The sequence below is a fragment of the Nannospalax galili genome, unplaced genomic scaffold, assembly GCF_000622305.1.
Source record: "Nannospalax galili isolate Female #2095 unplaced genomic scaffold, S.galili_v1.0 scaffold717, whole genome shotgun sequence".
NCBI classification, from domain to species: domain Eukaryota; kingdom Metazoa; phylum Chordata; class Mammalia; order Rodentia; family Spalacidae; genus Nannospalax; species Nannospalax galili.
Genome location: NW_008339763.1, coordinates 532,748 through 558,666, shown reverse-complemented (window position 1 = coordinate 558,666; position 25,919 = coordinate 532,748). Strand labels below are relative to the sequence as shown.

At 50.3% G+C, this 25,919-nt stretch overlaps 2 protein-coding genes across 9 annotated transcripts in view; one reads left to right on the top strand and one right to left on the bottom strand.

Annotated features, from left to right (window-relative positions):
• Adck5 (aarF domain containing kinase 5) lies at window positions 1-21,308 on the top strand. 5 transcript variants are annotated; one of them, XM_008834424.2, is made up of 15 exons: window positions 1-136; window positions 9,944-10,047; window positions 11,354-11,503; window positions 18,710-18,785; window positions 18,903-19,098; window positions 19,183-19,323; window positions 19,401-19,514; window positions 19,603-19,734; window positions 19,811-19,894; window positions 19,980-20,061; window positions 20,126-20,204; window positions 20,299-20,390; window positions 20,474-20,726; window positions 20,797-20,913; window positions 21,045-21,308. In XM_008834424.2, the coding sequence occupies exons 4-15, from the start codon at window positions 18,760-18,762 to the stop codon at window positions 21,148-21,150; spliced, it is 1,422 nt and encodes a 473-aa protein (XP_008832646.1). In that variant the 5' UTR covers window positions 1-136; window positions 9,944-10,047; window positions 11,354-11,503; window positions 18,710-18,759; the 3' UTR covers window positions 21,151-21,308. The 5 variants fall into 5 exon arrangements, with proteins under 5 accessions (XP_008832646.1, XP_008832641.1, XP_029420052.1 ...); XM_008834419.1 differs by having other exon boundaries at window positions 7-136; window positions 18,898-19,098; XM_029564192.1 differs by having other exon boundaries at window positions 27-136; window positions 18,898-19,098; window positions 20,802-20,913; window positions 21,045-21,186.
• Cpsf1 (cleavage and polyadenylation specific factor 1) overlaps window positions 21,230-25,919 on the bottom strand; it is an 11,182-nt gene continuing 6,492 nt past the window's right edge. The window contains exons 20-37 of one of the 4 annotated variants that reach the window (XM_008834425.3): window positions 25,464-25,600; window positions 25,219-25,393; window positions 24,936-25,142; window positions 24,760-24,849; window positions 24,522-24,665; window positions 24,295-24,447; window positions 23,477-23,593; window positions 23,306-23,396; window positions 23,149-23,233; window positions 22,929-23,070; window positions 22,696-22,848; window positions 22,439-22,615; window positions 22,293-22,359; window positions 22,163-22,210; window positions 21,927-22,082; window positions 21,731-21,860; window positions 21,518-21,656; window positions 21,230-21,417 (exon numbers count right to left, since the gene is read on the bottom strand). In XM_008834425.3, coding sequence (XP_008832647.1) covers window positions 21,238-21,417; window positions 21,518-21,656; window positions 21,731-21,860; window positions 21,927-22,082; window positions 22,163-22,210; window positions 22,293-22,359; window positions 22,439-22,615; window positions 22,696-22,848; window positions 22,929-23,070; window positions 23,149-23,233; window positions 23,306-23,396; window positions 23,477-23,593; window positions 24,295-24,447; window positions 24,522-24,665; window positions 24,760-24,849; window positions 24,936-25,142; window positions 25,219-25,393; window positions 25,464-25,600 — 2,391 coding nt within the window. In that variant the 3' untranslated portion in view covers window positions 21,230-21,237. Of the gene's footprint in view, window positions 21,437-21,517; window positions 21,657-21,730; window positions 22,083-22,162; window positions 22,211-22,292; window positions 22,360-22,438; window positions 22,616-22,695; window positions 22,849-22,928; window positions 23,071-23,148; window positions 23,234-23,305; window positions 23,397-23,476; window positions 23,594-24,294; window positions 24,448-24,521; window positions 24,666-24,759; window positions 24,850-24,935; window positions 25,143-25,218; window positions 25,394-25,463; window positions 25,601-25,919 lie in introns of all 4 variants that reach the window. The other 3 variants (XM_008834426.3, XM_017798517.2, XM_017798518.2) reach the window with 3 other exon arrangements.

The window sequence follows — 25,919 nt, the reverse complement described above, 5'->3', positions numbered from 1 at the left end:
ACCCTACCCATTGGGGGAGGGGCGTGGCGGGTCACTGCGCATGCACGTTGCCTGCGCTTCCCGCAGGGTCTGCTGGGCACCTGGACGTCTGCGGCGAAACCAAGTGGAGAGCGACCCGAGGGACATGTGGCGGCCGGTGAGGACCCCGCCCCCGCACGCGCGGACCCGGGCATCCGAGCCCACCGCGCCCCGCCCCGGGTCCTGATCGTGTGCGCCCCGCACCTTGCGCCACCCCCTCGTCCCGGCCCTGTCCGCGACCCTGGAACCCTGGAGAACATTCACGGCCTCCCTTCGCTCCCCTGACCCTTGGGGAGGCTCGGCACCACCCGCCCTGCCTCCTGGACGCCCCTCCACTGCCTGCAGCACCCCTCCATTCCCCACCGGAAGCTGTTCTCTGGCTTCTGGGAGGGAGAGAGCATCACGACGCCCGCCGGCTCGGGCTCCCCCTCCTGCTCTTGGCCCCGGTGTTCTGACCCTGGAGTTGTCCTCGCCTACCCCTGGCCTTGCAGTATGACCCTTTCTGCAGCTGTGTTCCTTTTAAACTTGGACTTCACAGAGGCTGTTTTTCTAGCACATCTGGCCTTGTCGGTTTACATACTGATAGGCAAGGGTTAGGTTAACTTGGCTTGCTGTGAGCATGCTTTCTGGGCTGATGTGATGGAGCCCTCTTTGAGAGTCAGGAAGAGACCATGCTCGCCTTTGGTACCGCACTTTAAAGTTGCAAAACCTCTTCACATTCACGTCACTTGTTACGTAATCCTCCAGACAGTCCTGGGGAGTGGCGAGGCAAGTTTTAGCCTCTGATGAGGAGCTACTCCCCAGTGTGACTGAGTCCAGCAGGCTTCTATTAGAGGATGATACTCCATACCGACCCTCTCCATCTAGCTCAGGTCTCCAGTCTGTTACCTCCTAACTTTGGGAACGGTTCTGTGCCTGTTTGCCTTTGGACTGTCCACCCTGTTAAGTTGTCTGGTCTGGTCGCCTCTTTTCGTTGTTTTGGGCCATATCCTGAGTCTAGGCAGTCACTTCTTCCTGGTTGATGATCTCTTGGAGTCACTCCTCAGAGCTTGTTTTTGTTGCTGCTTAGGGTCACTGGAGAAGAGCCCAGGTTGAGTGTTTCTTTCTACCAATGGATTGTGCACACACTCACTTTAAAAAGTGTGAGAACCAAGCGTGGGGAGCCCATGCCATCTTGTCCCGACTGGCAGGAGTGGAGAGGCTGCAGTTGGCCAGCATTACCGCAGGCTGGAGTGGTTGGGAGGACAGCATTGTCCTGATGGGAAAAATGTCCTGAAGCATGTCTTTTTGTCTATTTGCCGTTTGGTGGTCATGTTCTGGGCAGGGCTTGGGGTATGTGCCATGTGGAACTTGCTTGGGTTCTAGTGGGTTTGGCTCTAGACTCAGCCCTATATTGGCTTTTTTAGGTTCTTGAAATATTTTGTGGTGGGGATTTCAGAGGATAACCTGGTAGGTGTTGGTTAGCCTACCCCAGAGGGAGCCAGGCATTTGAATAGTCCTGGGTGGGGAGGACGTTGGAGTTGCCAGGCTTTGTCTACTTAGTATCCTATCCAGTGCCAGGCTGCCATTTTCTACCTGACTATGACTTTCTGCCTGTTGCTTGACAAAAACCTTGGCTGGAGCTATGTAGGTTCTGATTAGTCCTGTGCTTCAGCACTATTGATGTCGTTCAACAAGTGTCTGTTGAAGCCTGCGTTGACTCCAGAACCATGGGTGGCCTGTGACAAGCCAGGAGACATCCTATATACTCACTGTTGAACCAGCCTAAGATGAGGACAGTGAGAGAGGAGTGTACAATGTGCAAAGGCACTCAAGGATGAAGAGGCAGGACCAGAATGACATGGGCAGGATGTGCTGTGGATGAATCCTGATGGGGCAGAGGGCACTGTGGGCACCTCATAGAGGGATCTTTGTCCCATATCCTCTATGAATGAAGAGGCAATGAGACCTCCTTCAGTGCTGAGTAATTACAGTAGGGAGGAAGGCCTTGCCTGCAAGCGCAGTTCACACCATGCTGGTGATGGGGGGTGGTATGCTGCAGCCTCTGCTTCTCCACCAGAGCCCTGACAGTGGCAGGTAGTCATTAGGAGTTTGGGGCATTCCCAGTGGCTGTAGTTGCTGCCTCCTCCTCCTCCTCCTCTTCTGCCTCTTCTTCTGTTTTTGAGACAGGGTCTCACTGTGTAATCCAGGCTCTCCTTGAACCCACACTCCTCTGGGCTCAGCCTTCCAAGTGCTGAAACTACAGGCCCTCACCACGATGCCCCACTTGTAGCACATTCATTCAAAAATAATTTAAGACCCAGGTGTAGGGGCATATTCCTATAATCCCAGCACTCGAGAAGGGGAAACAGGAGGCAGGGTCATCCTCAGTTACATAATGACTTTGGAGCAGCCTGAGCTGTGGCTACACAAGACATGAGACCATGTCTTTTTTTTTTTTTTTTTGGTCTTTCTGAGACAGGGTCTCCCTGTAGCTCCAGCTGTCCTGGAACTCACTATGTAGACCAGGCTGGCCTTGAACTCAGAAAGATCTGCCTGCCTCTGCCTCCAGAGTGCTGGTACACGGGGTGGAGGGCACTGAGGTGAACGCCTGCGGCATGAGGTACTATCTGAATGCTACATTGTTGTCCCTAGGTCACCGGAAAGCCTGAGGAGCCGGACAACTGGTGCTCCACTGAGGCAGCATAAGTTTTTTTAAGCTTTTTTTTTTTTTTTAGACAGTGTCTCCCTATAACCCCTGCTGGCCTAGAACTCGCTATGTAGACCAGGCTAACCTCGAACTCACAGAGATGTGCCTCTGCCTCCTGAGTGCTGGGACTAAAGGTGCAGGCCACCACTCCCGGCGCTAGATTCATTCTTTAATTGTACCTTTTTTTTTTTTCTTTTTGAGACAGGGTATCCCTGTAGCCCCAGCTGTCCTAGAACTCACTATGTAGACCAAGCTGATCTTGAACTCACAGAGATCTACCTGCCTCTGCCTCCCAAGTGCTGGGATTAAAGGCGTGCACCACCACGCCCAGCAATGATACCTAATTTTAAAACCAGGAAACTGAGGCATATGAAGGAGAAGTAACTTACTTCATTCTGCATAGATGAGTGCCACACCCAAGAGCCTGTCCAGAGTCTGACCAGGGTCTGCAACAAACCTGGGGGCATCATGGGCTTTGCTGGCATGAGCCGCATCCCTAGCCTCCTCCTCAGTGCTGAAAACACTCTTCTTCCATGACAGCCTAGGCCACAGCAAGACCCTGTCTCAAGAGAAAAATCAAAACAAAGAAAAAAAAATCCTTTCTCCAAGACAGGTGGTAATAAGTATATCTCTAGTTGATGCCAAGTGTCCTGGGCACAGAATCACCCCAGGTGAGGGCCCCTGCCTAAAGTAGCTGCCTTATCTGCAAAGCTCCACCTCAGCTGGCATCTTCAGTATGACAGCAGATCTTTTGCAACTTTTTTTCGCTTTGTGCTGGAGATTGGACCAGGGCCTTGTGCATGCTAGGCAAGTGTATATACCATTGAGCTATGTCTCCAGCCCTTTTTACTGTTATTTTGACATAGGGGCTTGCCTTGAACTTGGCTTGTCCTCATTCCTCAACCTCCTGAGTGTTGAGATTACAGCAATGCATCACCATGCCCAGCTTTTATTACTTTTTGGGCACATAATTGTATATTTTAAAAAAATTTTTATTTTTTTACTTTATGTGTATGTGTGTATTGCCTGCATGTAGGTAAGTGCACCTGTGTCGTGTAATGCCTGCAGAGGTCAGAGGAGGCTGTCGGATCCCCTGGAACTGGAGTTAGGACAGTTGTTAGCTGCCATGTGGGTGATGGGATTCGAACCTGGGTCTTCTGCAAGAACAACCAGTGTTCTTAACCGCTGAGCCATCTCTCCAGCCCCCATAATTGTATATTTTCATTGAGTACAGGGTGTCATTCCCACATGTGCATAACACATAGTGATGAAATCAGGACAGTTGGCACATCCATTACCTCAGACATCCATCATTGAAAGCATTTAGCAATAGAGTAGATGATCAGGTGATATGTGTGTTTAACTGTTCAGATACCTCCTGCTGGACCTACCATTGTTAATATGCTGCTTCTCAATTTGCAGTGGGTATTTTTATTGCCTTTGGGCCATTTGAAAGTAAGTCACAGACATTTTGATACTTAATCTTTTTCAAAATTATTATTTGTTTTCAAACAGGTCCCACTGTATAGCCCTGGCTAGGCTGAAACTCAATATGTAGACCAGGCTGGCTTTGAACTCACAGAGCTCCACATGCCCCTGCCTCTTGAGTGTTGGGATTAAAGGTATGTAAAATAGCTGGTTTTTTGTTTTGTTTTTTTTTTTTTAAACAAGGTCCCAGGGCTAGAGAGATGGCTCAGTAGTTAAGAGCATTGGCTACTCTTCCAGAGAACCTGGAGTCAGTTCCCAGCAACCACGTGGCTGCTAACAGCTGTTTGTAACTCCAGTTCCAGGGGGATCTGATGCCCTCTTATGGCCTTTGTGGATTTGCACTTACAGATGCACTTAACATATAGGCAAAGAACTCACATAAAAATTATTTTTTTTAATATTTTATTTTATTTATTTTATGTGTATGTGTGTATTGCCTTCATGTAAGTAAGTGTACCTGTGTCGTGCAATGCCCGCAGAGGACAGAAGAGGCTGTTGGATCCCCTGGAACTGGAGTTACGGACAGTTGTTAGCTGCCATGTGGGTGCTGGGATTCGAACCCAGGTCTTCTGCAAGAACAGTCAGTGTTCTTAACCGCTGAACCATCTCTCCAGCCCCATATTATCTTTTTCTGAGTAACTCAGAAGATAAGGCAGCTCCACAGGGTTAACACTTTTGGTCTTTTTGAGACAGGGTCTCACTGTAGCCCTAGCTGTCCTAGAACTCACTATGTAAACCAGACTGTCCTTGAACTCATAGAGATCTGCCTGCCTCTGGGATTAAAGGTGTGCACCACCACGCCCCATCTCTCCAGCCCCATATTATCTTTTTCTGAGTAACTCAGAAGATAAGGCAGCTCCACAGGGTTAACACTTTTGGTCTTTTTGAGACAGGGTCTCACTGTAGCCCTAGCTGTCCTAGAACTCACTATGTAAACCAGACTGTCCTTGAACTCATAGAGATCTGCCTGCCTCTGGGATTAAAGGTGTGCACCACCACGCCCGGTTTATTTATTTTTTTAATTTAATTTATTATTTTTATTTATTTATTTTTTTTGTATTGCCTGCATGTAGGTAAACGCACCCAGCCTCTGCCTCCCAAGTGCTGGGATTAAAGGCATGCGCCATCATGCCCGGCCCTATCATTTTTATTTTATGTGTGTGAGTGTATTGCCTGCGTGTATGTGAGTGCACCCATGTCATGCAATGCTGCAGAGGTCAGAAGAGGGCTTCAGATTCCCCTGGAACGGGAGTTAAGGACGGTTCATAGCCACCATGTGGGTGCTGGAAATTGAACTGTGTCCTCTGCAAGAGCAGTCAGTGCTCTTAACCACTGAGCCGTCTCTACAGCCCTTAAAATGAATATTTTTAAAAAAAGAAATAGTAATAATTCCCTAAGTTTATCACTCAGTACAGATTCACATTTGCCTGTTGTCCTGGTATTCTTCAAGTCAGCATCTGGCCTTGATCATTCTATGTGGTGACTGTCTGGTTTCTTAGACTACAGCTGTATTTTACCTTTTTCTTATGACCTTTTTTTAACTTAAGGAAATTGCAGGTATTTACAGAAGGAAAGAGAGTTAGTGAATTCCTTGTCCTTGTACCAGTGATTCATAAAGGCGGGGCCTTTGGAGATTGTCCAACACTCAAAATGACTTGTATGTCAGGGTAACCGATAATGTCCAGTGGACTTATTGTCTTGCTGAGAAGATCAGAATCAGCAAAAGTGAATGTGGTAGTGTAAGCCTCTGGTGAACTCAGTACGTGGGAGGCCGAGGTCGGAGGAGAGTTCAAAGCCAACTTGGATTATGTATGAGACTCTGAAAAAAAAAACAAAAAACTGGAAAAGCTGGGCGTGGTGACGCATGCCTTTAATCCCAGCACTCAGGAGGCAGAGGCAGGCGGATCTCTGTGAGTTCAAGGCCAGCCTGGTCTACATAGTGAGTTCCAGGACAGCTGGGGCTACAGGGAAAGCCTGTCTCAAAAAGACCAAAAAAAGAAAAAAAAAAACAAAAACCAGAGTAGGGAGCCTGGTATAGTAGCACACACATTTAATCCCAGCACTTGGGTGGCAGAGGCAGGCAGATCTCTGTGAGGTCCAGGCCAGCTTGGTCTACAGAGTGAGTTGTTCCAGGTCACCTGGGGCTACAGGGAAACCCTGTCTCAAAAACTCAAAACAAAAACAAAAAACTGGAGGGGTGAAAAAGGAGACATAGCAACATAGTCTTGAGCCAGATAAGCAGGCACCTGGCATGGGGTGGTATCATTGTATCCCCAGTTCTCAGGCTGTAGCCTCAGAGTATTGTGCCTTGAGACCATTTGACTCTGGCCCCCTCAAACTCGGCACCTGTTTTTTCCTGCTTTCACTGACCTCCCAGAATGTGTCTACTGGCCTAGTAGGGTTCCCAGCCAGAGTCCCTCACTTCCCCACTGCTGGATAACTGTGGGCCCTAGAACATCGTGCATAACTGCAGCTCTCTTTGAGTACCTACCCAGGTTGTTTTCCAGCCTCAGAGGCCTGTTTCCTACCAGTGCTGTTTTATTTGTGTTCCACTTTACTGCGATATTGGGGGAGTAGCTGGGCAGGAACATCTGGTAAAGCAGCATGGTAGTGGCATCATGGCTAGACCAGCCATCCTCTAGGCACTTTCCAGCTCCTGCTCCAATGTCAACGCAGCTGGTAGTCACAATCACCATTCTCCAGGCCTCCTTTTCTGCATTGCTAGTAGGGGTAGCTAAAGCCAGATGCGTGTGTGTCAGATGAGCTGCAAGGTTAAAGTTACCTACAAGTCTCCCATCTGCCTGCAGCTACTCTTCTTTGAAAACTGGGCCCTGCTGCATATGGTCTTGCTGAGCAAAGGGTTCAGTTCCTGGAACGATAGGTCACAGACTTCATCCTTTAACTTTTGCATTGTTTTTAAGTCCTTGAAATTATCAGCAGGACTATGTGCCTTCCCAGAAAACAATGGGGAGTGTACTTGTTTGGTCCAGCGTTCACGATAATGTTCATATGTGTGCCATGGGTATGATGCACTTTTTCACCCTGATCACTAACTTCCTAAACTAATTTGCAGTTTCACTTTTTTTTTTTTTTTTTTTTTTTGGTCTTTTTGAGACAGGGTCTCCCTGTAGCCCCAGCTGTCCTGGAACTCACTATGTAGACCAGGCTGGCCTTGAACTCACAGAGATCCACCTGCCTCTGCCTCCCGAGTGCTGGGACTACAGGCGTGCACCACCACACCCAACTTGCAGTTTAACTTTGAAGTAAAAAAAAACCTCACTGTTTGGGGTGGGGGTGGAGAGATGGCTCAGCGATTAAGAGCAATGGTTGTTCTTGCAGAGGACCTGGGTTCAATTCCCAGCACCCATTTGACAACTAACAACTCCAAATCTAGGGGATCTGACACCTTCCTCTGACCTCCTCAGGCATTGCATGACATGGGTGCACCTACCTACATGCAGGCATTACACTCATACATAAAAAAAATAAATGAAATATTAAAAATACCCTCATTAAGGTCAGGCGTGGTAGTGCACTCCTTTAATCCCAACACTCAGGAGGCAGAGGCAGGCGGATCTCTGTGAGTTCAAGACCAGCCTGGTCCACATAGTTCAGGACATCTGGGGCTACAGGGAGACCCTGTCTCAAAAAGACCAACAACAACAGCAAAAAAATACTCTCATTGTTCAAAGATCAGGAGCCAGGTATAGGGTGGTCCTAGCTACTCTTACGCTGAGCCAGGAGTACCTCTTGAGCCCAAAAGTTTAAGGCTAGCCAGGGCAGCACAGTGAGAACCCCATCTCAAGAAAAACAAAGGAGACTGTGAGACCTAGGCTTCCAGTGAGTGCCTAAGAGCCATGGTATTTCCTGGACATGAACAGCTGCAGTAAGTAATCTTCCATCCCAGGGTTTCTGGGAGTGTGTCCTAGGCCATGCACATTGTCTGCACTGTCTTGTCTGCTGTTTTCCAGGTAGGAGGTCCCCAGTGTTCTGCCCCTAGGTTCAATGTTGATTTAAGCACCATATATATATATATGGTTTTTTTTGGGGGGGGTGGTCTTTTTAAGACAGGGTCTCTCTGTAGTTCCAGCTGACCTGGAACTCGCTAAGTAGACCAGGCTGGCCTTGAACTCACAGAGATCCACCTGCCTCTGCCTCCCAAGTGTGCTGGGACTAAAGGCATGTGCCACCATGCCCATCCTAAACTCCTTATATTTTTAATGTTTTTATTAGCACCTGTAATTATACATAATAATGATTTCATTCTGTCGTTTTTATGTGTGTATATAAATAATTTGATTATATATGCCTCCATTCTTTTCTCTTGTCCCCTTTCCACCCTGGCTCATCCATTTCCTCCTCCTAACTAGTCCACGTTCTACTTTCATGTCTTTGTGTGCATGTGCGTGTGTGAGTGCATGCATGCATGTGTGAGTGCGTGTTTGTAACCCAGTGAATTTCATTAGGGTTACTTAGCAGGACTGTGGGTGAGGGATTATTTACAGGAGCATGTGTACCTTACTAGTACCTACCACTGAAGACAATGTCTATCCCTCTCCCAGCAACCATCCTCAGAGAGGAGTGAGGCCTGCTGAGTCTCTCCCTACTCCATGACAGGATACTTATGGCCCAATCTTATGCAGATCTTGTACGGCCAATCCCAGTTGCTGTGAGTTCAAGAGTACAACAGCTGAATTACACCCGGAGAACAGCATCCACAACACTCTACCCCATCCCCTGACATTTACATCTATTCCACAGTATTCCCTGAGCTTTGGAGGGGGTGATATAGATGTCCCACTTATGGCCAAGCATACAGTAGTCACTTGTTCTCAGTACTTTGACCACTTACGAGTCTCTGCAGTTAGTGTTGACTGCAAAAAGAAACTTCTCTGACCAAAGCTGACAGCACTAATCTGTGGACGTAAACGTAATGTTAGAAGATAATTAATTTGATGGGCACATCATGTCCACTTAAAACAACAGTTTAGCAGGGCATGGTAGCGCACACCTTTAGTCCCAGCACTCGGGAGACAGAGGCAGGTGGATCTCTGTGAGTTCAAGGCCAGCCTGGTCTACGTAGCGAGTTCCAGGACAGCTGGGGCTACAAGGAGAACATGTCTCAAAAAAAGACCAAAAAAAAAAAAAAACCCCACACCAGTTTGTAGCTTCCCCATTAGGGCCTGTGGCCTCCCTAACCATGGCTGTTGCCCAGGTTTACAGGGCCAGCTCCTTTTGCTTTCAGAACAAGGTCCAACACAAAAGCCACTTCTGTTGGGTCTCCCTCTTAGAGTTGGGCATCTTTCTGAGTGTGTGGGTGGTATTGCTGTCATTGCTCCCACGATATGTTCCCCTTCCTATGTAAATGACAGGTTAAGGGCCACCATGAAAGTAATAGTGGCCCCCTACCACAGACAAGCTGGACCATGGTGCATTCTCTTCCCTTAGAAATGGGTATTCAGCGTCAAGCCCTGCATCGTTCTCCTGGCCTCAGCTGCTCCCCAGCAGGCATCTTGTATCTTCATTGCTGAGCCTATGTATAACTAGCTTCCTGACTAGAGCCCTGGAAGCATAACAATCCTCACTGAGGAGTTTAGGGGAGCACTGTTTGGCACAGCTCTGCTTCAGGCTTGTGTAGGTGGTAGGCTATGACAAGGCCTGAGCCTCTGTCCCTGTGTCCCTGTCTCCCTGTCTCCCTGTCTCCCTGTCCCAGCCTCTGCCAATCGCTGCTTTGTGCTCTCTTCACAGATGCAACTATGCCACTTCCACTCTGTTCTGTTGCAGAGCAGGCAGAAGCCCTGGCCATGCCCTGCCATATTCTTCCGGAGAAATTTCAAGGGCCCACTGACAAGGTAATGAGCCCTCTACGCCACAGGCAGGCTCCTATCCCAAGCAGAACAATAGTTATCACAAAGGTGGAGGGACCCAAACTGGATCTTCTTCTGTAGTTCCAAGTTAAGATATATTTGCATCTCCCTGTGGTGTCCTGGAACTTGAGACCATGGGGTTCCTGATATTATGGGGTATACTCTTGAGACAGGTGCTCACAGGAGGAACTTTATGATGAACAGACACTGGCAAATTGGGAGGATTATAAATAGAGGTACCTGCTCCATCAAACAGATAGGGATCATTTTGAGGTGGAGACTGGGATGTCACAGGGGTTCATCAAGCAAGGGTTAGGAGCAGCCAGAAGTGTGCAGTGACTGCATCTCATGGTCATTGTGGCTCCATGAACAAGGTAAAAGGCTCTTCCTTACAGTGTACTGTGGGACAGATAGGGGACTTGATATGAACATGGTTGGGGCTCCTATTGCCAACATACTCAGCATGCATGGACGTCTGCTATGTTGGACAGCAGGGAGCTCTAGTCTGTTCTGTTGTTTTCTGCTGACTTCAGTGTATGATCAGGTCTTAATTTCCCTACTTTGGATCTTGTTGTGCCACCATGATGGAGATGGGAATGGTGGCCTATTCTGGACAGCACAGGTGGTTCTAGTGAACCACAGACCTACCCTTGAGCTGTACCAACTTGGCTGATGAGCCCTTCATACCCATGGCCAGGGCCAGGGCTAGGGCTGAAGATAGCCCTATTAGTCACATTTCTGTTTCTGTGATAAAACACCGTGGCCAAGGGAACTTATAGAAGGAAGAGTTTATTTAGCTTATGGTTCCAAAGGGGCAAGAGTCCATCATGGAGGGGAGGTGTGGCGGCAGAGGTGACTGGAGTAGGAGCGGAAAGCAGAGACTCACATCTTCAAGCAGGCACAGGAAACAGAGAGTGGCTGGAGATCCTGCAAGGCTTAAGCCTGCCCCCAGTGACATGCTTGCTCCAGCATGGCCATACCTTCTAAGACCTCCCAAAACAGTACCACCAACTGGAGAAAAAAATGTCCAAATACTTGGGCCTAGGGGGACTTTCTTATTCAAACTACCACGCAGCCCAAGGAGACTTTCTCCTCCTGCCATCTGGCATCTGTGCTGTTGGGGGCTCACAGAAAGGGCCCTGGATGTGGTAAATGTCCTCTGGTGACCCCACAGTCTCCACAGAGAGGACTGAGTTGACTTTGGGAAGGCAGGAAAATGGGGAGCTGAGGCCCTGGCTCCCTTGTAGAGGAGAAACACATTCAGCCCCTGCCCATCCATATCTCTCCTCAGGACCTCGAGAATCAGGCTGCTATGGAGGAGGGCACTCTCTGTCACCATGGTAGGGGTTCCCTTGCTCCTTGGAGCCCGCTATTTCACAGCAGAGGCACAGGAGAAGAGGAAGCTGCGACTTGCAATAGATGGCATTGGGCGCTTTGGCAGGTAGGAGGGAGGGACCTACGCATAAGGTTGGGTTGGATGGTCTTCTCCCCACTCCTGTTCCTTTAGGACTGCAGGCTTCTTCTGGGAACTCTGTTGTTACCAGGCAGCATGTAGACAAGGCAGGAAGGCAGTCATCAGAAAAGTTTCTCAACCTCCACTGGTTGGAGCTGCAACAGACTTGACCAGATGGGCCATGGTTTTGAGGGTGGGGGTTCTAACCCTGGTCATAGACAAGCTGCCCTGCCCTACTCACCTCACCATCCAAGGACAGCTGGTATTCAGACAGAGAGGCTTGGGTCTAGGTGGCCCCCTCTCCTAGCACAGTACCAGTGCTTTTCACATTTGTTCTTCTCCCAGTACAGAACTCAGTATGGGCATTCCCATAGCTACTAGCCCAGCCTCATAGGCACTAACTTTCAACATTGAGAGAAGCCTCAATTAACCTGAAGCCTCTTTGAACTGGGTAGATGCTGGTTGGTGTCCCATGGTGCAGGCTGTTGTCCTGTTCCACATAGCTCTAAGTACTGCTTCCTCCCTGAGCTTAGGTCACATTCTCAGGGAAGGCTTAGGATCCCAGGGCCCTTAGAGATTTCATCAGACATGTCACTGAGATTTACTCCAGTAGTGCCAAGGGTATGCCTATGATTGGATACCTGATTTATAGCTTTGAGGCCCTCCATGACTGTCTTCCTGGTGTTTTGCCTGGAGCTCTGAGGCAGGTTCCCATGTAGCCCAGACTGGCCTTGAGTTATTCTTGAAAGTATAGCTGAGGATGACCTTGAACTCCTCATCCTCCTGCATCCACCTTCTGGGTGGCTTTTACCCAGGTACATTTATGAGGTAGTAGGAATCAAGCCCTTGTTTATACTTGGCAAGCACTCTACCAGTTGAGTGAGGTACATCTCCAGACCCTCTTTGAACTTTTTGAGACAGAGTTGCTAAGCTGGCTAGGTAAGACTTGTGATCCTCTCACTTCAACCTCCTGAGTGCCTGGGATTCAACATTTGCACCACCAGGCCTGACTTTCTCTTTTATTTTGAAAGTATTTTAATTATCAGAAAAGCTGAAAGAATAATATAGCGCTTTGATCTTAAATATCTGAGAATATGCTGTGACTTCCATTACATCACCCTAATGCCTTGGGGTGTGTGTGTGTGTGTGTGTGTGTGTGTATAAAAATTTTTTTTCAGTCTTTTTGAGACAGGGTCTCCTTGTAGCCCCAGCTGTCCTGGAACTCACTTTGTAGACCAGGCTGGCCTCAAACTCACAAAGATCCTCCACCTGCCTCTGCCTCCCAAGTGCTAGGATTAAAGGTGTGCGCCACCATGCCTGGCTGGGGTATGTTTTTTGTAAACAAGGACATCCCTTATAAAACTACAATGAAAGACTGGGCATGCTAGTGCATACCTTTAATTCAAAATTTAGGAGACAGAAGTAGGTAGATCTCTGTGAGATCAAGGCCAGCCTGGTCTATATAGTGAGTTTCAGGCCAGCTGGGGCTACAGGGAGACCCTGTCTCACACACACACACAAAAAACCCAACCCCCCTCCCCCAAATAAACAAACTGCAATGAAAACTGATGCATTGCCAAGTATGGTGGCACATACCTGTAATCCCAGCATCTGGGAGGGCTGAGACAGAAAAATTTTGAATTAAAGCCAGGTTAGGCTTCAGAGGGAGTTTAAGACCAGACCAGCCTAGGCGGGGTTGGAGAGATGGCTTAGCAGTTAAGAATACTGTTCGTGCAGAAGACCCGGTTTCGAATCCCAGCATCCACATGGCAGCTAACAACTGTCCTAACTCCAGTTCCAGGGATCCGACAGCCTCTTCTGTCCTCCTCGGGCATTGCACGGCATAGGTGCACTTACCTACATTGCAGGCAATATACGCATACATATAAAACAAAAATAATACATAAAATTTTAAAAAATAAATAAAAAGACCAACCTAGGCAACTTAGCATTTCTTGGTCTCAAAACAAAGGAACAAACAAAAACCCTGATACATTGAACTGGGTGCACACCTGTAATCCTAGAACTTGAGAGGTAGAGGCAGGAAGATCAGGAATTCAAGTCCTCTTTGGGGGGCCAGCCAGATGGTTCTACCAATAAAGTCTCTTGCCGTGGAGCCTGATGACCTGAGTTCAATTCCTTGGGATCCACATAATGGAGAGAATCAACTTCAAAAAGTTGTTTTCAGACATCCATATATGTGCTGTGGCGTGTGTGTATACACAAACATTTTTTTGGTCTTTTTTAAAAAATATTTTGTTATTTTTATGTGTATGAGTGTATTGCCTGCGTGTATGTGAGTGCACCCATGTCATGCAATGCAACGGAGGTCAGAAGAGGGTTTCGGTGAGTTAAGGATGGTTTGTAGCCACCATGTGGGTGCTGGGAATCGAACCTGGGTCCTCTGCAAGAGCAGTCAGTGCTCTTAACCACTGAGCTATCTCTCTAGCCTCTTTTTTGTTCTTTTTGAGGCAGGGTCTCCCTGTGGTCCTAGCTGGCCTGAACTCGCTATGTAGACCAGGCTGGCCTTGAACTCACAGAGATGCACCTGCCTCTGCCTCCTGAGTGTTGAAACTAAAGATATGTACCACCATGCCCAGCCCAAACATAATATTTTCTAAAAGGCCATCTTTGGATATATAGTGAATCTGAGGCCACCCTGGGATACCTGAGACCCTTTCCCAAAAAACAAAACCAAACACCTGACACATTACCACCCTCTTGCCTGTAGGGGCTCTTGGACCATCTTCAAATGGAAAGATCAGCCATAGGTACATTGGTGGCATTTGGTTGTAGCAGCTGCTGCTCTTCAGCCTGGAGTGATCCCTCAGGACCTCCTTGGTTTTCATGACTGCCCAAAGTTGTTCAGACTCAAGATTAAGGGCACAGTCCTCTAACTGCCACATTTGCCCAGACATTAGCTATATGGGCCACCTTCTCTTCAGACTATATGGCTGTAATTTTGAGGTCCCCACAGACTCCCTCAGTTGCTTTTCTATGGTGCTGAAGATTGACAAAGGGCTTCATGAATGCTGGGAAGTGCCCCACTGTTGTCCATACCCTCCCAGACTGAGTCCCAGGACTCAAGAATGTACTTTCCATTTGATTTTTAAAAAATCATTTTTTAAGGCTGGGTGTGGTGGTGCATGCCTTTAATCCCAGCACTTGGGAGGCAGGGGCAGGTGGATCTTTGTGAGTTCAAGGCCAGCATGGTCTACATAGTGAGTTCCAAGACAGCTGGGGCTACAGGGAGACCCTGTCTCAAAAAAAACGAAAAAAAATCATTCTTTTTTATTTACTTATTATTGGGGGCGGGCGGGAATCATTCATTCTCAATGTGCATTCAAAGGACTACTTACAGGAGTCTATTCTCTCCAATCATGGGCATCCCAGGATCAAGCTCAGGTTGTCAGACTTGGCAGCAAGTACCTTTACCTGCCCAGCCATCTTGCCAGCCTGCTTTCCTTATATTTATAGTTGTATGACAGCAAGAAGGTATGAATCAGAGCCAGGAAAGAAACAGGGCAGGGTCTAGCTACCCCACATTCAGAGCTTCGTGGTCCTCAGTGACATCTGTCCTCTCACCACCTGTGTGGGATGATGCATATGGAGTATTGATCACTAAGGAACCCATCTGAGCCTGGGGTTTTTTTCTTTCTTTTAATGGTATATATGAGTGTAGGTGTGCATGTGGAGGTTAGAAGATAACCTTAGGTGTTTGTGCTTGCCTTTCATCTTGTTTGAGACAAGGTTGCTGTGTATGCCAGGTTAACTGGCTCATGAACTTCTGGCAATTTTCCTGTCTCTGCCTCCCATCTCACCATAGGAGTGTTAGGATTACAGTGTGTATCACTGAACTTGGCTTTACATGGACTCTGGGGATTTAAAACTCAGATCTTCACACTTGCCTGGCAGCCACCTTACCTACTGACCCATCTTCCAAGCCCTCTCTCTCTTTCTCTCTACCTACCTACCTGTCTTATTTATTCCTCCTCTAACAGCATCTTATGTAACACAGGCTAGTCTTGAACCTGAGAACTTGCTGTGTAGCTGAGGATGACCTTGAACTCCTCATCCTTCTGTCTCTGGGATTATAGGTGTGCATCACCTTTTACTGTTTTTGGTTTGTTTTGAGACAGGGTCTCCCTGTAGCCCCAGCTGGCCTAGAACTCCTTGTGTAGACCAGGCTGGCCTTGATCTTGGAAATCTGTCTGCCTCTGCCTTCCAAGGACTGAGACTAATGGTGTGTGCTAACACACTCAGCTTTTTTTTTTTATTTAAAATATTTATTATTTTTATTTTATGTGTGAGTGAGTGTATTGCCTACATGTAAGTGCACCCGTGTCGTGCAGTACTGCACCCGCGTCATGCAGTACTCTAGAGAGGGTTTCAGATTCCCCTGGAAGTGCAGTTAAGGACAGTTTGTAGCCGCCATGTGGGTGCTGGGAATCGAACCCAGGTCTTCTGCACGAGCAGTCAGTGCTCTTAACTGCTGAGCCATCTCTCTTCAGTTATACATATGGATTCATGTAGAGATACTATATATGTAATTTTTCAGTAGGTTTTTGTGGTTTTTTTGGTTTTGGTTTTTTTAACAGTCTCACTGTAGCCCCAGCTAGCATGGAACTAAATATGTAGACCAGGCTGGCCTCAGTCTCTTAGAGATCCGCCTGCCTGTGCCTCCCAAGTGCTGGGATTAAAGGCATGTGCCACCACACCTGACTTTTTTTTAAAGACTTATTATTTTACTGGGCATGGTTGCTCATGCCTTTAATCCCAGTACTTGGGAGGCAGAGGCAAGTAGATCTCTGTGAGTTTGAGGCCAGCCTGGTCTGCATAACAAGTTCCAGGCCAGGGAGACCATCTCAAAAAGACCAAAAAAAATTTTTTTGTTTTTATTTTATGTGTATGAATGTTTGCCTGCATGTATGTATGTGTACCACCTGCATGCAGTTCCAACTTAGGCCAGAAGCGGGCATCAGATCCCCTGTAATTGGAATTACACATCTCCTGTAATTGGAATTACAGATGGTTGTGAGCCACCATGTAGGTGCTGGGAACTGAACCCAGGTCTTACAGAGGTGTAAGAGCAGCAAATGCTCTTAACTGTTAAGCCCCCCCTTAACCTTTATTTGGGGAGGGGTGCATGTGCCATTGCTTCCATGTGGAAGTCAGAGGACACTTTGCATGAGTTAATTCTCTTCCTTCCACCATGTGGGTCCTAGGCATGGAACTTAGGTTAACAGTGGTACCCAGGATTGAGTTAATGGCACACACTTTGTTGATGTTATGCAGCACAAGTAGCATGGGCCGTTGGCAGGGCCTCAGGCACTGCCATGATGCCCTCAAAAGTGTTTCACAAGCCATCTCCTGCATGTTTACTGCATCCTCACGCTTCAGCAGGTGGGAGGCCCACAGCTCACCCAGGCACACATGAGCACCTCAGAAACCAGCATGTAGTCTGTGGAAGAGGAAGGGTTCCTGGGTTGGTGTGCAGTAGTAGACTTACGCCTGCTCTTCCGTAGTCCACCCTGCCTCAGTTTGTACCCCATGTGCGGCTGCATATGTCTTTGTTGCAGCGTTGTCCCTCAAGATCATGGCTCACCACAGCTGGCACAGGGATGACCGGCCCCTGTAGGAGGGTTTGGCTATGAGCAAGCCCCAGGCTTCAGAAAAAGGGACCCAGGAGAGGCCCACCATCCTAGTACCTGGCCCCCCAGCTTACTTCTCACTGCTCACATGAACCTGCTGATGTTCAGTCTTAGGCGACTCAAGTCAAATAAACATCGCCTATTCCATTCATGTTTGTTCTTGTTTCTGATATCCCTAGTTCTCACCACTGTAGGTGTAGCCAGTGCCCTAAATGACTAGCTCTGCATTGCTCAGGGAAGGACATCGTTCCCTGGAATGGAAGGGAGCTTGGAGCAACCCTGGCTCTTCTGCTCACTGCCAGCAGCACACTCTGCAATGCAGTTCCTGCTTGCCTTCTGTGTAAGGCTGGGATAGATGGGAAGATCCAGTGTGTGGAGTTTAGCAGGTGCAGAACATGTGCTGACTTCTTTCCTGTTTCTGTAGCTATAGAAGGAACACGAATTCCAAAAGGAAAGGAGCCCTTATCTTTCCAGCTGACACATCAGGTCAAAGACCTGCCACCTTTTAGTTCTGGACCTTCCTGTGGTGGAACAGCCAGAAAGGAGACCAGGTTGAGGTCTTCCAAAGGAACCTAGGCAGACTTAGTTGGAGATACGAGTCTCTCAGACCAAGGATACCCATTGTAGTCCACATAGTAACTTGGCTTTTTTCTTTTTAATTATTTTTTTTAATTTTATGTGTATGTGTGTATCACCTGCATGTAAGTGCACTCGTGTTGTGCAATGCCCGCAGAGGTCAGAAGAGGCTGTTGGATCCCCTGGGACTGGAGTTACGGAGGACAGTTGTTAGCTGCCATGTGGGTGCTGGGATTCGAACCTGGGTCTTCTGCAAAAACAGTGTTCTTAACTGCTGAGCCATCTCTCCAGCTTTTTTCCCATTTTTTTACATCCATTTATTGCATGTGTGTGATACATCACAGTGCACACGTGGAGATCAGAGAACAAATTTCAGGAGGGGATTAAGCTCAGGTTATCAGGTGTGGTAGCAGGTGCCTTTACCTGGTGAGTCGTCTCACCAGCCTGTTTCTGGCTCTTAGAGATCTCTTTTCTTCCTCCCTTTGTAAGTGACTCTTCTGGAACAATGCTGCTTCCATGCCCAGCCATGCCCCCTCTGTCCCCTGGCACCCTTGTCACAGGAGGGAGGCACTGCAGAGCTTAAGCTGAGACTCACCTGCAGGATACTGTCTGAAGTAGTAGGACCAAAGTTACTCCATGAGCTCACAAGGGCCCAAGTGGCTAGAGGCTGGACTTCAGCCCAGCCTCCCATTTGGGCATAGGGGCTGATGGGTGAGGCCAGGCTTTTGGGGGGGGTCTTTTCGAGATAGGGTCTCCCTGTAGCCCCAGCTGTACTGGAACTATGTAGACCAGGCTGGCCTTGAACTCAGAGATCTGCCTGCCTCTGCTTCCGGTGTGAGAGGGAGTTTTGGCATGCGCCACCATGCCCAGCAAGCCAGACTTTTGAGAAGGCTCAGGGTAGAGGGACCCCCTCAAGAATCCCGCCACTCCCCAGCCTGCCTGGGGCTTAGACCACTTCTGCCTGCAGGTCTCTGAAGATTGGTCTGCTCATTTCCCTGGACTACTGGTGGTGTACAAATGTTGTCCTCCGAGGTGTGGAAGAGGTTTGTCCTCATGTCCTGGGCACGTGGGGCGGGGGGCACTGGAGGTGGTGAGTGCTGGGGGGACCAAGGAGTGGCCACCAGTCCTCAGCCTCCCCTCCATGCCTGTGGTCAGAACAGCCTGGAGTATGTGAAGGTGATGTCTGCATGTCACCAGCGTGCAGCTGATGCCCTGGTGACAGGGGCCATTCTCAATGGGGGCCTGTATGTCAAACTGGGCCAGGGCCTGTGCTCCTTCAACCACCTGCTGCCACCTGAATACATCCAGACATTGCGTGTGCTGGAGGACAAAGCCCTTACTCGGGGCTTTAGGGAGGTGAGTCCTAGTGAGAGGAGGGCAGTGGTGGGGAGGGCTGCCTGGGAGACCCTGGCATGGCTCCAAGCATACATTTCTTGCCAGGTGGATGAGTTGTTCCTTGAAGACTTCCAGGTACTGCCTCATGAGCTCTTCCAGGAGTTTGACTACCAGCCAATGGCTGCTGCAAGTTTGGCTCAGGTGCACCGTGCCAAGCTGCATGATGGCACTGTTGTGGCTGTAAAGGTATTTATGCTGCTATATATCTTGGATCTTGGGCTGCAGTGGCGACCCTGGGTGTCAGTGTACCCTTGCCTACTTAGGTGCAGTACATTGACCTACGAGACCGCTTTGATAGTGATGTGCAGACACTGGAGCTCCTGCTGCAACTTGTGGGGCTCATGCACCGCAGCTTCAGCTTCAGCTGGGTCCTGCAGGTAGTAACACCCATGGCAGCGGGGGGGGAGTGGCAGTTAGTGGAAAATGCTGAACTTGGATCTGACCGTGCCTATGTGTAACCTCTAGGACCTGAAGGGGACCCTGGCCCAGGAGCTGGACTTTGAGAATGAGGGCCGCAACGCTGAGCGCTGTGCTCAGGACCTGAAACACTTTCCCTATGTTGTGGTCCCTCGAATACATTGGGACAAGTCCAGCAAGGTGTGGGCTGGGCAGGGCCTTCCCTAGGAGTGGGATAGCACAGGCCTGCTGAGCTCAGCCTCTTGTTCTCTCCCAGCGGGTGCTGACAGCTGACTTCTGTGATGGCTGCAAGGTCAATGACGTGGAAGCTATCAAGATCCAGGGGCTGGCAGTACAGGATGTAAGTACCACGTGCCTGGGCAGGGCAGTGGCAGCTGAGCAGTGGTTGCTCCCTCTACCCATCATATTTCCCACCCCTTCCCTAGGTAGCAAAGAAGCTGATCCAGGCTTTTGCAGAACAGATATTCTACACAGGCTTCATTCACTCTGACCCTCATCCTGGCAATGGTATGAAAGGCCCCAAGGGTGGGACCTCAGTGGGGTGGCATGAGCTGACACACTGTGTTCCTAGTTTTGGTGCGGAAAGGTCCAGATGGGAAAGCAGAGCTGGTGCTGCTGGACCACGGACTTTACCAGTTCCTAGATGAGAAGTAAGCGGGGGCCAGATACTAGGGTGGTGGACCTCTTCTGGGCCCCTTTTCCTGCAGCTTGGGACTTGGTGCTCATAGCCAAACCCTCCTGCAGGGATCGGTCATCCCTGTGCCAGCTGTGGCGAGCCATTATCCTGAGAGACAAGGCTGCAATGAAGACACATGCAGCTGCACTTGGGGTACAAGGTGAGGGGGAGGTATGGACTAGGGCAGAGCAGGCAGAAGTCTATCACTATATGCCAACCCAGGAACCCCTACCTCCTCCACAGACTACTTGCTGTTTTCCGAGGTGCTCATGCAGCGGCCTGTGCGCCTGGACCAGCTGTGGGGCTCCCACCTGCTGAGCCGTGAGGAGGCAGCCTACATGCAGGAAATGGCTCGTGAACACTTTGAGGGCATCATGGCAGTGCTCAAGGCACTGCCACGGCCCATGCTACTCGTGCTGCGCAACATCAACACAGTGCGTGCCATCAACTCGACTCTGGGCACCCCTGTTGACCGCTACTTCCTCATGGCCAAGAGGTTGGTGACACAAGGGGGAGCCTGGAGGTGCCACAGCAGAATAGCAGGCTGATATGTATGTCTGATGCAGTGCAGTCCGGGGCTGGAGCCGCCTGGTGGGTGCAGCATACCATGGCGTTTACAGCAGCAGCCTTTTACGCCACATCAAGGTCATTTGGGAAGCACTCAAGTTTGAGGTGATGCTGAGGTGAGTGGACACGGGAGAGGGATGAGACTGGCCAGAGTCTGTTCCCCTTCAACCTGCCCTCTAGGCTGGAAACCCTAGCTTGGCCAGAGTCTATTCCCCTTCAACCTATGACCCTTCAACCTGCCCTCTAGGCTGGAAACCCTAGCCATGCAGCTCACCACCCTCCTGTTTCGTGTTCTGGCCCGCCTGGGCTTTGTCCCCCAGGCTGAGGATGTCTACCAGTACCTGGAGATGTAGGTCCCTAAGCCAGAATGACTACAAGGCTGCCTGAGGCCAACAGGGCTTCCAGCCTCAGCACACTGGACTGGCCCCAGTGCAGTTGTCTTACACCCTGAGGCCTGGAATGGGGATGCACTGTGGGGGCTCTGACAACACAATGAGCACATAACTCCTCTCAAACAAATCGTTCTCTTTGTGTTTTGTACAAAATGGGGGGTAGGGGACAGTACACAGGGGCAAGGTGGTACTCAGGGGGCTAGAAGTGGGCAGTGACACGGTCTGTCTCTAGCAAGTCATCCAGGATCTGTGGAATAATGGGGAGGTCTGGGTGAGGCTGGGTGAGGCTAGGCTGGGCAGGTGGCTAGGGTGAGAGGTTAGCACTCACAATGTCGGGTGTGGTGCCTATCTTCTTGGCCAGCTCACTGCGCTCCATGGTGCTGAGGTACAGGTAGCGGTTTAGTAGCTCTCCATCAAGGACATTACGCACAGCATTCTGCAAGATGCGCCGGTCTACGTGTAGCATCCTGGGGGTGGTGGGCATGAAGGGGTCAGAGTACATCTGGGATGCACAAAGGGACCAGGGAAGGCACACACTCACCGGAAGGCACGGGGGTTGAGGCCAGCGTGGTGGGGTAGCATGGTTGTCAATGCATTCTGTAGCATCAGCAGCCGTCGGTATGTCTTCTCTTGCATGGGCAACAAAAGCCCGATGCCGCCATCCAGGGTGGCTGAGGAGATGCTGTGTAAGCCAGACTGACCCTTCCATCCCCAGACAACCCTGTCTTCGTACTCACCAAACCATGTGATATGCTTGTTCTCCCACATGACTGACTTCTTGCTGGGTCCTTCAGCAGCCCCCCGGCATGGAGTCCTCCAGAATGTGTTCACATGGGCACCCACATGGAAGTCTGCTCGGCGTAGCAGGCGCATGCCTCCAAAACTCTCTTTGGCTGGGCCACAGGGACTCAGGTCAAGACCTGCCTTCTACTTGGTACCCAGCCCAGGAAGAGGTCTGGGAGGAACCACTCACCTTCCGGCAGGTACATATACACCATGAGGTTACGGTCTCGGTCAGACACTGATGAACAAAGACCTAGAGTGAGCCTTAGCTACCCATACCCTCCCAGTGCAGCCTCCCAAGGCCTATCCAACATGCTCACCCAGGAAGCCTAGCTGGGCATTGTCCACCATGAAGTCCACACTATACACCTCCAAGGGCTTGGCGTCCTGGGTAAAGGAAAGGAAGGGACAGTGTCAGGGAGGGCCTTGCACTGGTGCCTACCTGCACATCTGGCCCCATGAGTACCCGGGACACTAGGCTCAGTGTTTTGCTCTCTTCCTGGTAACGCAGCAGTGAGATGCTCTTCATGACATCTGCGGCCAGGATGAAGTTCTTGACACTGATCATCTGGTGGATATATAGCTGGGTGTCGATAAAGGCCATGCCCGTCAGTTCACTGGCCCGAAGGCTCCACAGGAAGATCTGGAGGGCAGGAGTTGTCAACTGGGCAGCTCTTATAAGGAGAGCAGCTGCTACAGGAAGGGAGGGCAGGAATAACATACTTTTTGGCCAATGGCTGACACTAGGTGGCCATTGCAGTGGCATAGTGCAGTCACGGGCCCCTTCTGCTCCTTCTCATACAGGACCTTGAACTTGTTCTTGGTCAGGGGCTGCCCAGGCTCAGGCACCACCTCAATCACATCCATGATCAGGATCTGGAAGGACATGGGAGTACATGGGGATGGCAGAGTTTTCTGGGGCAATCTGCCTCCTACCCCCAACAACAGGTCCTTACCCGCCCACGGCACGTGACCTCCTCCCCTTGCATGAGGCAGGTCCCAGCAGCCACATAGCCCTTGAGTCCTGATACAGTCTCCTCACTGCGTAGTGACACTGTTTTCATGCACGTGACATGTTCCCACTCCTCTAGCTCGATCCTGCATGAAGCCGGGCTGTGTCAGTACTTGCCACCCCAAGCTGCCAGCAAAGAGCAGCCCTTGGTAATCAAGCTTCACCTGGCATTGGGAATGGCCTCCCAACTGACTGGGGAGATGAGCTGGATGGAGAATGCCTCTTGTTGGGGGTGGATGTATCTGTCATCTGCAGAGACAAGGGCAGTGAATTACAGCCAGAGTATACAGCCTAAGCCTTGCCCCTCCAGGTGTTGCATACCTCTCTCGATAGCCTCAAACTCCTTTTCCTCACCAGTCATGCGTGGGATTCGAGTGCAAGGTGTATTGGTACTGGTGGCCACCGCATACACCTGGGGGGTTAGAAGGTGTCACATACCAGAGGCCAGGCTCAGAAGGTACCTGGGGGGGGGGATGTGGGAGGGGAGCAGACCTTGGACTCCACGTGGTAAGCCACATAGTGGGCTGTGCAGCGTAGTGGGATCTTTCTGACAGGCCATGGGGCATCATAGGACAAGTAGGCAGGCAGGACACTGATCCTCAGCTCACCCTGGGGGTGCAGTGGGCAGCAGAGTCAGTGTGACTTGGGGTGACCAAATTAGTACCGATGGACTCAGGCCTCCCAGGATGCTCCCCAGTTCTGCAGGAATGGGTACCAAGTTTGCCGTGTTGGGCAGCTGCCCAGAAGAGACTACAGCTTTGGTAGCCTGATTCTGCCTAGGCTCACCTTATGTTGGAGGACAGTGGCACAAGACATGGGAAGGCCAGGCCCAGAGGGTACTGGAACCAGCAGGCAAAGAGGGCTCCAGAGACTAGCCACACCAGGGAAGGCGCTGAAGCCAGGCAATGCTACCTTCACCAACAATCATGAGTTACTAGCGCCTGAAAAGCACCTGCCCCATCAGAGTCCTGAGTGATCACTACCACCGTCTGCATGGCACAAATGAGTAAACGGGCTCAGACATATGTGCCTCCCACAACGCAAACCGCAACTAAGAGGCAGAACAAAAAGTAAATTCAGCTCAGCTTGGCTCTTGAGCAAGGTCTGAAGGTGCACCAGAGCAATGGTTTCTAGGGTGTACATTAAAAATGGGATGATGACCTCACTGGCCAGCCCTCCACACCTAATTACCCCATCTCAGTCTTCGCAACATGAGCCTAGAGTTGAACTCCTTGGCCCCATGTCCCAGCATCTAGTCTGGCCCATGGCAATATCAGTGACACTGAAGGGAACTAGACAGGCTTCTTTACCTGTCTGTTGAAGTACAGGAATCCACGAGGGCAGTTCACATTGTGAAACGGGGCGAAGGAATCAATGGGGCCGTCGATGCCCATGGGGTGCAGCCGCAGAGCCCCTCGGCCAGTCACCAAGAGCCAGTGTGGTGAGGGTCCACAGATGAAAACCTGTGGGCAGGTACTCTGAGTGCACTGTAAGGCCCCCTCCTCTACTCCAGGCCCCTGCCAACCCATCTGCCTACCCCGGAATAGCCATAAATGTCCTCAAAGTAGCGGAAACGTGCCACACGGCCTCGGACTCCAGCCCCCTCCTCTGTGCTGCAACCTTCTGCCTTCTTCTTAGATGGTTTTGGCTTCTTTTCACGGAAGTTGATATTGTGGGGGACCTGGTAGAGATCACAGTGAGTGTTAGGCCCTCCAGACTGCTCACCTAGACTTCCAATCCACCCCATTGCCCAAGCAGGGTCCAGCCACCGGTACCTTCTTGAAGCGGACTTTGAGATTGCCCTGGCCAAGCTGAGAGTCATGGGGGAAGGCTTCATAGATGAGCAGCTCCTGGTCCACATGCACCTAGGGACCCAGAAAGGGATGGCTAAAGGGTGTGGGGAGGGCATGAAAACAGGAGCCTCAGAAGTGGGTGACAGGCAGGCACATACCAGTAGGTAGGGCCTGCTCTGCCGGCTCCCCAAAGCGACCAGCAACACCTCCTTGACCAAAGGCAGCTCTCCCTGGCGTGTGGTCTCTTCCTTACGGGCTTCGCCCTGTGTTGTAGGCTGTCCAAAGGAGCTGTCTACCAGGACCCGCTGTCCCACAGGGAAGTTCTTCACCAGGAACACCAGCCGCCAGTCTGGGAGTTGGTAGATCTAGAGGAGGACAGTGGTTAGGGGTAGAAACAAAGACTGCCATGCGATAGTGCTACTATACATGTGGCACACTCACCTCCATGGTGCCATTCTCCCGAACCAGTAGGCACCAGTGGGTGGGCTCTACCCTGAACTGTGCAGGGTCACGGTCAGTCGGGGGCAGGCTGCTTCTACGGGCTTCCTCTTTGCTGGGGCTGAAGAGGGATCCTGAGTCCCCATAAAGCATCTCTTCCTCATCATCTACTGTGGGGCTGGGGACCAATAGACATGTCATAGCCTGCCACTCGGACCCCAGCCCCTCATACACAGGTCCCTACGCACCTAGTCTCCATGCCCAGGCCCTCAGCCTCTGAGCCACTGCGGCCTCCCAGTTCATCACGAGACCCACCAAGGCGGCTCTCAGTGGTGAACATGCCACTGACATCACGGTACAGGCAGAGTGCGATCACTTTGGACTGCTGTAAGAAATGGGACAGGGTTCAGCTATGGGGAACAGGGCAGGCAGTGGGAAGACAGGGACATCAAGAAGAGGGGGTCTATCCAGGTGTGGTAGTGTACACATCTTTAATCCCAGCACTCAGGAGGCAGAGGCAAGCAGATCCTTTTGAGTTAAGGCCAGCCTGGTCTACATAGCAAGTTCTAGGCCAGCTGGGGCTACAGAGAGATCAAATCTAAAAGAAAAAGGAAAAAAAAAAAAAAAAAACCAAAAAAAAAAAAAAAAAAAGGGGCCCACATGGTGCAGGGGGGGTTTTTGTGAGGGCGGGGCGGGGGGGGGGC